The 12,073-nt window shown below is 36.3% G+C and overlaps 1 protein-coding gene across 2 annotated transcripts in view; it reads right to left on the bottom strand.

The window, feature by feature from the left end:
* LOC113521286 (protein trapped in endoderm-1) overlaps positions 1–12,073 on the bottom strand; it is a 56,682-nt gene that overhangs the window by 34,621 nt on the left and 9,988 nt on the right. For both annotated transcript variants that reach the window (XM_052902964.1, XM_052902965.1), the window contains exon 2: positions 6,897–7,191. In XM_052902964.1, coding sequence (XP_052758924.1) covers positions 6,897–6,987 — 91 coding nt within the window. In that variant the 5' untranslated portion in view covers positions 6,988–7,191. The remainder of the gene's footprint in view (positions 1–6,896; positions 7,192–12,073) is intronic.

The following is a 12,073-nucleotide window of genomic DNA, read 5'->3' as shown; positions in this document are numbered from 1 at the left end:
ATTAACTGCCATATCCCACCCTTCAAACCGAAACACACACAACTGCTTAACGGTAGACACACGAATGGGACGGAGGTGTCCAACCAAACGACTTTTATACAAAGTCTCCCTCTGGTATATATTCGGTGTATTTCGAATTATTGCAAAGCCAACCAGTACGCTTCAGCTAATTGCTCGGATGTCAACATGACGGGGGCTCGTTACAGTCGCTACGTAATTCAATAGCTATACAGTAACTAATATCATCTATCATACGGATATACATGTAGTATTATGACCAAAAATAGGCCGGAATGTTCGTAATGGTATTAACTTCGACTATAGCCTTCAATATTAATATGTTATGTAGACTAGACCAGAGGGAGATTTTGTACAAAAGTCGATTGCTTGGGTACCTCTGTCGCATTCGTGTTTCTACCGTGAAGCAGTTGTGTTTGCATGGCTGTGTTTCGGTTTGAAGGGTGGGATATGGCGTGAATTTACAGGGTACAGAGGAATAACACCCGAGTTCTCAGAAATGGCAGCACATAGGGGGTATCATGGGTTAAACAGTATACTCTGTTATGTCCATGGTACTGCTCATGTCTATAGGCGACGATTACCACTTTCCATCGGGTGGGCCGTCAGCTTGTTTGCCATTCTAAGTTGTATAAACAATAAAAGTTTCACTTCGCATTGAAGTTTAAATAACTAAATATGTATACATATATTGTTTTACATTTTTTTTTAATGGGTGAAAATGAAATGGTATCCCTACCCGCGCTATCGGTATACACCGACGAGGCACCAGTGGAAGATAATAGGTGAGAATTAATGCAGGTCAGTTGGCCCCTCATGATGAATTCGACAAGAATTAAACATGATGGTTTCCAGGGGGAACCGAGTAGAGGTTCACCTGAGAGGGTATATTGCTAGCAATGGGGCTTTTAGACCCCATTACTAACAATCCCTTTCCCCCCTTGCATTATTATTTAAGTGGTGCTAGTAAGCAACTAAACTATTTTTCTCAAACATGCTTGGAAATGTGAGCTTTATTTTGACAATCTTCTTCGAGATAAATCAGAATTGCCGTACTGGCCAGATACATGCGGGCAGCGGCCGGCAAAAGTTGTATGAAAATCCATATCTGTCGTGTTTTGCGGCCAAATAAATTACTATGTAAACTCATATCTATCCTGTAATTTAAAAATGGAATGACCTTTTACTTTGAAACATGGAGGTAACTAATAAAAGGTTTTATTTAAATTTCAAACTGGTTTGCAAATAGAAAGCTGTTTATTGAAAAAAAAAAAACAAAGGAACATTATGGCGCGTGAAAAATTATTATTGTTCGTTATTCGTCATTGAACATTTTAAAAAGTAAATTTGTGTTTTTGATTTCCGCGCATTGTTTGAGAAAAGTACTATATAAGCTTTGGCCACAACTAGTCATTGATGGACTCACGTATGTGTGCCTCGGCTACGCCTTGGCTCACATTTGCACGTTCGTCCATCAAGGCCTCAGTTGCTGGCCGCTGCAGTAATGTACTATTTACTCTTCCTTTTGTGCTAAATTCTCATTTTAAATGTAATCTGCATAGGACAGGTCGTTCTTGTTAAGCATTATTGACTTCTGCATTCACATTCCGCATTGAAACAAGTTTGCGTGTTCGTAACGCATGCCTCCTCTTACTTAATTATCTGTTGACATGGTTTTCTCTATAATTGCATCGATGATTTATGAAACACAATTAATTATAGTTGATATCGGTTGAGAGAAGCGCCATTCATATCTGTGACAATAAGCGTGGTTATGGTACGCACTTTCTCTGGACGCCATTTGCTATTCGATTTGATTTTTTTTATACAACTTAGAATAGCAAACAAGCTGACGGCCCACCTCATGAAAAGTGGTAACCGTCGCCTATAGACATGAGAGAGTACCATGGACATAACAGAGTATACTGTTTCGCCCATGTTGTAAATACCTTTAATAGGCACGTGCATTAATATTGTATTATATTTAATGTTTGTTATATATGTTATAATGCAATATGCTGTTGGTGTTCCTTAAATAAATAAATAAATGATACCCCCCATGCGTTGCCATTCCTGAGGACTCGGGTGTTATTCCTCTGTAACCAGTAAATTCACTGCCATATCCCACCCTTCAAACCGAAACATGCAAACACAACTGCTTCACGATAGAAACATGAGAGGTACCCAAGCAATCGACTTTTGTACAAAATCTTCCTCTGGTCGATGGATGGACAGCAGCATTCTACTCTAAACATCACCAAAGTCTAACTACTGTGAAGCGTGGCGGCTACTGCCAAAAGCTTCAAATAGGGGTAACAAAACAGCTCAATAGTAAAATAAATTTGACAGCTATGTTTTTTTTTTCTGCAATGGACATTAGAAAGGTGTCCAGACACGATCAAGTTAAAGTGAACTTGTTCTTTTATATAATTTTTGGGCATTCAATGTTATGATGAAAATTTCCACCATTATGCAAAGAAGGGTTAAGAACTAAACTACTGAACCGATTTCTATAAAATTCGTATGGGATCAATTTGTAACTCTGTCCTTTCAGATAAAAAAAGAATTTTCCAAATCAATTGACAACTGACAGTGAGACTGATAAGTATGCATCGAGAACCCTCTTGTTTTTGATGTCAGTTAAAAAAGAAACGATTAATTCACTAACCAACTGGATTTACAATCCGCTCGCTGTGAATAAGACCTCTCTTATGGCGATGCGTGTGCTTTATTGCTTATAAAAGCGAAATAAAAAGAGTGAGGCTGATGCCCTGCCAATGAAAGAAAGTCCTATTGATGTGAGGTCAATGCGTCACGGATTAATATGATGCGTTTATTTTATTTTATTTATTCATTAGTACAAATATGTGTACATGGCGGACTTAATACTGAGAGCATTCTCTCCCAGTCAACCATAGGGAAGTGTCAGAATACTCGAATGCGGTACTACTAATTATTGATATACATACATATTAAAATTACATATATAAACGAATAAATATATATAAATAACAAATATACTCCTCTATTGAGTTAGGTGTATTGCTAACAATGGGGCTAACTAATGCCCACATTTAACAATCCATTATCCCCTGCTAACTCACCAGTTTTTTTTTTTGATGGGTGAAAATGATATGGTAACCCCGCCTGCGCTAACGGTATACGCTGGCGGAGCACCAGTGAAAGGTGATAGATGAGAATGAAAACAGGCCAGTTAGCCCATCATGATTAATTCATCAGGAATTAACCATGATAGTTTCCAGGGGGAACCGCGAGGAGGTCGACCTGGTTGGGTATATTGCTAGCAATAGGATTCTCAGTCTCCATTACTAACAATCCCTCTCCCCCCGCTAACTCACCAGTTAGCCACTTGCCTAGAGAGTCTAGTAATCATAAAGATTTGACTAGAAGAACAAACCATAATACTCTTGTTGAGAGACCTATGGCTAGCAGTGAGATGTGAATGAATAATGATAGAGTTTTATGGTGTACATTGAATAGTGCTCATACCAACATACCAACGAGATAGTATGGATTAAAATAGATGTAGCAACTATAGTAGTTTATGGGTCAATTTGAAGTTTTAAATTAAGCTCAATAGAGTATAATTTACTCCGGTTAATTTTAAATTTTTCAGTTCCTACATTAATTTATGTTGAAGTTTTTAAATTTAGGGAATTAACAAAAAATATTCACTACACTGTATACTCTGTTATGTCCATGGTACTGCTCATGTCTATAGGCGACGGTTACCACTTTCCATCAATGGGCCGTCAGCTTGTTTGCCATTCAAATTGCACAAAAAAACATGGATTTAATGTAGGAAGGGTATTAATAATGCGGATTACCGGTCCCATTGCTGTCAATGAACCCTGTCAGGTCGACCTCCACGTGGTCCCTCCTAGAAATCCTCGTGTTGAATTCTAGATGTATTCATTACGATGGGCTAACTGACCTGCCATCTCATTCTCACCTATCATCCCTCACTGGAGCCCCGCCAGCGCTTACCGTTAGCGTAGGCGGGGTTACCATTCCAATATCATCCATTAGGGGGGAAAGGAATTGTTAGTAATGCGGATTATCAGTCCCATTGCTAACAATATACCCTTACAGGTCGACCTTCACGTGGTCCCCCCTGGAAACCATCGTGCTGAATTCTAAGTGTATTTATCACGATGGGCTAACTGGCCTGTCTTTTCATCCTCACCTATCATCCCTCACTGGTGCCTCGCCAGCGTATACCGTTAGCGCAGGCGGGGTTACCATTTCATTATCATTCATATAAAAAAAAAATATCATCCATTAAAAAAAATGCAGTAATTGATTTTCTTGATAAATAGATTTCATTAAGGCAGTTTAGTAGTTAAAATTGTCAAATGATTGTTAAAACAATGTAGATAGATATAATTCATAAATAAATTGAGTTACTTTGCTCTGTCTATGTCTGTGTTAGCGCAACCATCGGCTCCGTCTAGATCAAGTTCGGATAGTGATCTCAGGTTTTTTAAATATTTTGATTACAACGCCGGCTAAAACAATTTATTTATTTAATTACGCGATGAGAGGCATTAGATGCGCCGCCCGCATCGTCTGCCAACTGGGTGTCGGCATGTTTGACATTATTTATACCAACGCGCCAAAGTGTATTTAAATACATTTTTGCATTTTTGGCTGATCGCGGATACGACTCACTACATTTCGATATAGTAAGTATATTTTTGTTATTATTAATACGTTAAGCAAAAGCTTTGCCCCCTTTTAAAAAAATTGCGCGGACGGAGGAGTATGAAATTTCGCACACTTATAGTTTATATAGAGAAGGAGAGCAGAATGCTAATATTTTTTTTTTAATTGAGCATAAATATTTATTAAATTAATAAAAAAATATACATTACACACACTACCATGTATTTGACACACACATGCATAATATACACTTTTGTCTATTGTTAAAGTCTGTGGTCAAATTGAGAATAGATTAATATTGTTTGTTTTTATTGTATTATTTGTCTATAGTCTTACTGAATGTCAAACATGACCATAATAAATTAATTTATTACAATATATGTTTTTTTTTATCGTCGTATTTTTTTTAATGGGTGATAATGGAATGGTAACCCCACCTGCGCTAACAGTATACACTGGCGAGGCACCAGTGAGTGATGATAGATGAGAATGAAAGCAGATCAGTTAGCCCATCGTGACGAATTCCACTAGAATTAACCACGATGGTTTCCAGGGGGAACCGCGTTGGAGGTCGACCTGATAGGGTATACTGGGTTCATTAGACCCCATTACTAACAATCCCTTCCCCCCGTTATGGTCGTATTTCGACCACTGGGCGACCACTAGTAATACAAATACACAAATATCCTCTTGAATATTTGTATGATTCCTAGTAATCGTTGAATGTTAAAAATAACATACAATAGTAATGTATCCATCAATTCTTTGCAATTTATGTATTATTTTTGTTCTGTACACCTAGCTGAGGGTCAAGTACATCGACACTGTGCTTTTAAAATAAGGTCGATAACAAGGTCGTTTATAAGGAATTAAAAATAAATACCAGAGAGACTTTGTACAAAAGTCGATTGCTTGGGTATCTCTGTCCCATTCGTGTTTCTACCGTGAAGCAGCTGTGTTTGCATGGCTGTGTTTCGGTTTGAAGGGTGGGATATGGCGTGAATTTACTGGGTACAGAGGAATAACACCCGAGTCCTCAGGAATGGCAACGCATGGGGAGTATCATGGCCGAAACAGTATACTCTGTTATGTCCATGGTAGCTCAGGTCAGCTTGTCTGCCATTCTATGTTGTATAAAAAAAAACCATTAGCATTATATTTATTTTATTTTATTTAATACTTTATTGCACCAACATTACAGGATTTGATGAACAATTTTCGATAAGTATAGTGTAGTACAAAAGGCGATCTTATTGCTAAGCAATCTCTTCTAGACAACCTTTGTTTAGATAAATAGAAAAAATATAAATAAAATGATAAGTGTCACACGATTACACTAATCGTCTGAACCTCGAGCTAGGATAGTTGGTGTTTTTTTTTTTTTTATACAACTTAGATTTTATAATACAATACAATACTTTTTATTAGTCAGTCGGAAATTACTGAGCAAAATTATCAAGGACTTTTATCGCTTTAGGCTAATTGTTGTAGTCAGCCACCGTGTTTATTATTAAGTTAATAGTTAATATTAAAAAAAAAAAATTAAGTAGATTTATTAGCATAGCATATAGTATTTTCTAATTTTTTACGTGTATTTAGGTACTCTTTATTTTCTATGCCAGCAATATCTACGAAAAAAGCAATATAAAATTCCAAATTTAAAAATGCAATGCAACAAGATAAGCTAGTGATGCGCCATTGTTTGTTTATTCAGCTGTCGATTGAATGTGTCGTGTACTTGTGTATCAGTTTACTGGAAATGAGTTGTTTGATGTCCGATTACGACTGGCACTTTGCGTTTTATGTTGCGTGTGTTAACTGATCGTTTATAATCAAACGTTTACCGATAAATCAAAATTTTTTATATTTACTTTCGATTGAATAATATTTTGACGCATATTTAATAAATCATCGGTTTAGTTTTAAATAAATTCTATTTACAAGTTGGATCTTTGAGGTTGCACGTTACTGTGTGTTAAAAATATAATTTAATTAAGACGATAATAACAAAATTTCAAAATGATCTTGAGATTGTTATGACATTTTTCTGGGCGTTGTCGCTACTGTAAACATTACTTCATCGCGTTCCATGAATACTGGCGTGCCGTAAGTGTATCAACGTGCATGTGAATCGATATCGTAAACATTATGTTAAACTTTAAACAATAACAAACAAATCATAAGATACTTACCAACCACACCAACTACGCTGAAGATGCACGCGCAGGCTGCAGCCAATATTGTTGCTTCCCTCGGGTAGAAAGTTGCATTATGTGCATCCATTTTTGATATAATTCTTGCACTAAGGAATATTATTTAAATGTTGTCTTTAGAACTGCACTACAACATCACGAGATTTGAATTTCGAAGTCTTTCTTGTCATTTTAACTTTTTTATTTTATGGCTGTTTGGTTATGTGTCTTATGCTTTATCTATCCATTTTTATAAAAGCGATGTATAGAGATAAACACGTTCATGACACGAGACCTGAAACAAATTAATAGATATTAAATTTTACTTGTACATGTTGTACACATATTTACATACAATTAAAATTAGTACAAATATTTCGTATTTGACAGTGACAGACTTTTTTTCATGCTTCTTGAATATCCTCATTGTAACAAAAATGTTTAAAAAACAATGACTGTACTACAAACAATCGGAAAGTTGCATGTCGTAGCGGACGCAATAAACATAAATGATTCATGTTAAGCAAACGATTTGCATAGATATCCACACAATATTCCTTAGAATCCAATATAAGGAAAGCGTATCATACTGACACAGTTTAAATCTATTGCAAGGCGGATGTTTTAATGAAGTGTGGCTATTCACATTACTACTTTAAAAAAAAAATATAGATTAATAAAATATACAAATAAAAAGCTGACGGAAAAAATGGCGGGAACGGAGAGTTTAAACTGACGAGCTGTATCTGTGTGTTTGAGTGTACATATACGCGATGGATCAGTATGTATTGTTAATTGTAAAAAAGTAATAATATTCGAGTTATGAGCCTTTTATAAATAACGCCGGCAGAAACGATAGTAAAAATGGCGACTGATTATCACTGAGGAAAAAAAGAAAGGTAAAGTTTAGCCCAAATTTGCTGGACTGAAATATCGAACGTTACTATATTTGTTATTCGAAAATTTTTAATAAATAATTTAAAATAAGAATAAATTGCAGAATGGTGCTTTTTATATTTCAATTGGTCAAATAGGACGAAACTCTGATATGAAATATTTTTATTTCATTACTGCATATTACTCGTACAAGAACATAGAAGAAAATATGTGTTCTTACATAAATAATTTACAGTCTGTAATTTTATATTTATTAGAATTATTTTTATTTGATATATCCTTTACCTGTTATCATTGTGAAGGTTGAATGAGGTTAGTAAAAATAGATGGAAATATAGAAAACGAGGATTGTTTATATTAGCCTTGTAATACCTACGCTTGTAAATTTTCTCATTAATTTCGTAGAAATTAATGATGTCCAACATTTGTGACGTCAACGTGGCGTCGTATTTTAATTTGTTGAAAAGTAGAAAACTTTTCTCCGAACTGTGACCATTGTTTATACTTTTGTTTATTTAACAATCATTCGATAAATAGAGTGCGTAGTTATAACAGTTATACATTAGAATTGAAATTACTTTTATTACTAGTAGCACTATAAAAACAATCTTTAATTAGATCAAAATTTGGTCAAATGAGGATTTTTGTTGATGGCATAATGGGCAGCACTAGCCCGTTGCCTAAATAAAAAAAAAAAAAAATTAGGAATAGTTTATTTTTTTGTCTAACCCGCACGAACATTTTATGTTCGACGTTCGACATTTGAAAATTAAAAAAAATATATATGTAAAGAACTTGTATTGTAAATTCACTTCAAAAATTCACTATCGAATTATAAATCGAATGGCAGAGGGCATCGGCTATTTATAAATCGGAACTTTTATAAATCACTCTATTTACATTTACATAAGTTAATACAACTTTTCCAGATTTAAATATCAATGCAAGGTCACCTATTGATATCGAGCAGTCGATGGTCGCTGCGCACCCATCGTCCCTCACCTACTGCATACAAACGACATGTAATGGCGGCTTGTAAATAAGTCACTCCTGTGAAATGATGAGGATCCATTACAAGAGTACTTTATATCCATTTAGACGTTACTGAGAAACCCTTCAAAGACCTCCAAGGAGGTAGAGTTGGCGCAGAGACTGTAATCGATTTATAACTGACGGAGATATGAGGTAATAAAAAAAATAATTCAACCGAATTGAGGATCTATTCGATTTTAAAATCGATTAAAAAAAATTAACCCCGCGCATTTCGGTATACGCACGTCATAAGCAGTGACAACAAACAGAGAACTGCCCTCACTATTTTGATAACCGAAAATAACTAGAAAATGATCGATTGTGTACTTTCGCCAACACCAATTAATAAGAGTGAACGTAGCGGTCAATATCGTCACCTGGTACCTAGTAACCGGAACGCACCGAAATTGTGTGTGTGTGTGTGTGTGTGACGCCATTAATTTGACAGTAACACCAATTGTTTGGCGTGTTAATTTGTTAATCTTGCTAACCACTATAAATAGTACAACATAATTATATTCTACTCGCGTTTTAGTAATTATTTATTACATTACTATAATACTAGACTACTAGTATTGTTTTCAATAGGGGGAAAGGGATTGTTAGTAATGGAGACTGAGAATCCCATTGCTAGCAATATACCCAACCAGGTCGCCTCCTCGCGGTTCTCCCTGGAAACTATCATGGTTAATTCCTGATGAATTCATCATGATGGGCTAACTGGCCTGTTTTCATTCTCATCTATCACCCTCCACTGGTGCTCTGCCAGCGTATCTCGTTAGCTCAGGCGGGGTTACCATGCCATTTTCATCCATCAAAAAAAAAGTATTGTTTTTGGTTGAATCTCGATGCGATCTTATGTTTAAAAAAAAGGAGGGCTTCAAGAGGAGGAGTCTAGTTAAAATCTATACTATTGGTTGGCCAGCGATCGTGTAAGATGGAAGCAGCAATTTACAGGGTACAGAGGAATAACACCTGAGTCCTCAGGAATGGCAACGCATGGGGGGTATCATGGGCGAAACAGTATACTCTGTTATGTCCATGGTACTGCTCATGTGTATAGGCGACGGTTACCACATTCCATCAGGTGGGCCGTCAGCTTGTTTGCCATTCTAAGTTGTATAAAAAAACGCTGAGGGAGGTCTTTTCACCACACAGTGAGACACAATGGGCTATTTGTTTGTAACCTCATAACTCCGTCGTTTATATTCCAATTTAAATTTTCTTTTATCTGAAAGTATAAGTATAAATATACTTTTATATTGGTCTCACAGAAATTTTATCAAAAATGGCTCACTACTTTAATCTATACTTATAATAAATCTGTAGAGAAGTCAATTCTGTACATGAAATATATTTCCAAAATAACTATCAGCGGGTGATTAGTGATTAATACTGATGCCAAAAATGCAATCAGTAAAATTTTTGTCTGTCTGTCTGTATGTTCATTATAGAAACAAAAACTACTCGACGGATTTTAACGAAACTTGGTACAATTATTCTTCATACTCCTGGACAGGTTATAGTATACTTTTCATCACGCTACGATCAATAGGAGCAGAGCAGTGAAGGGAAATGTTGGCAAAAATGGGGAGAAATTACTCTATTTTTAAGCTTCCGTCGTCTGTGCAACGTTAAAGGCCACTTTTTAAAATGTAAAAATGTCCACTCGTGCGAAGCCGGGACGCGCCGCTGGTTTATAAATAAAAACCACTTGTTTTTTCACGATTAAACAAAATCTTAAATAATTCCTACATTTCTGACAGTGTTACCCTCGCCCTGATTCGTGTCTTATTTTACAATGATAACGAGCCCAAGGGTAAGACACACAGATATCGCCTCCCCCACATTAGAAAGAAGCACACGCATCTAAATATAGATAGGGCAAACTGACCGAGGGGCTGAGGGGCTGAGGGGCCGAGGGACGGAGGGTCGTTTGTTCTCAGCCCACGGCTTACTGTGCATGATTTACAGTCCCGGGTGAAGGCGAGGCAAGGCTGGCCACTTTAGGAATGTACAGGTCGAAATGATGGCGACGACATTGTGGTCGAAATTCTATTGCAGTTTGAAGGTTTGTAGGTGCTGTTCATGGCTATGGGTGTTTAGGCTAAATACTAGATACAACTTTGCCTATGTACATATATTCAGAAGTTATTTACAATACAAAGTAAGATAGAAAAATAGAAATTATAAAATAAGCAGTGTGAAAAGCGAGTGATCGAGATAGAGGGATTGTTGTTGTTGTTTTAAAATTCGTCCAACATTGAAAAGGCAAAGAGTATAGTCCATACAGCCTAGTAATAAGTTACAATTAGTTCTTTATATTTATAAATGTCATTAAATTATATCTCATTAGAGGAGAAAATTATTTTATTTATAATTTATATAGATTTTTATAGTAGTTAAAAGTATCAAGCGTCAGAGTTTACCGTTAGGTATATTTCTACTCAAGCCTATAGACATGAACAGTACCATGGACATAACAGAGTATACTGTTTCGCCCATGATACCCCCCATGCGTTGCCATTCCTGAGGACTCAGGTGTTATTCCTCTGTACCCAGTAAATTCACGCCATATCCCACCCTTCAAACCGAAACACAGCCATGCGAACACAACTGCTTCACGGTAGAAACACGAATGGGACAGAGGTACCTAAGTAATCGACTTTTGTACAAAGTTGATATTGGTTACAGCCCACTCGTCTGATTCATAGAGACATTTACTGACTCGACACAGCCACAGCCACGAATAGAAAGCGACCGTGAAGTCTTTCGAAACAAAACATCATCGATTAATATCAGTAAACGTATGTTTCCAATACCTACTCAATATGTTTGTTTTGACTGGCACTTTTGGCGGCTAAAATGTCCTACATGAATAAATGATTTTTGAATTTTGAATTTTTTTGAATTTTTTTTTCTAAAAGATAGAGTAAGAAACAGTGTGATTCGAGAGAAGTGTGGACTGAAAGTCGATGTAGTGACAAAAATCGAAAAAGGAATGTTGCGTTGGTTTGGTCATTTGGAGAGGATGGATGAAAGAAGAATTACGAAAGAGACTTATCGAGCAAGAATGAATGGAGATGTCGGTAGGGGCCGCCCTAGACGGACGTATGTCGACCAAATAGGCGACGTGCTGAAGAAGGGCCAAATAAAAAGTACCCGTAACCGGCGAGCGTGTATGAAAAGATTGATGAATGTGGAAGAAGCGAAAGAGGTTTGTTTGAATCGAAGCATTAGGTGTTCCA

The sequence above is a fragment of the Galleria mellonella genome, unplaced genomic scaffold (genome assembly GCF_026898425.1).
Source record: "Galleria mellonella isolate WM207_F2 unplaced genomic scaffold, CSIRO_AGI_GalMel_v1 utg99, whole genome shotgun sequence".
NCBI classification, from domain to species: Eukaryota; Metazoa; Arthropoda; class Insecta; order Lepidoptera; family Pyralidae; genus Galleria; species Galleria mellonella.
Note: the sequence above shows the minus strand (reverse complement) of the source record. Positions and strands in the feature narration are given on the sequence as shown.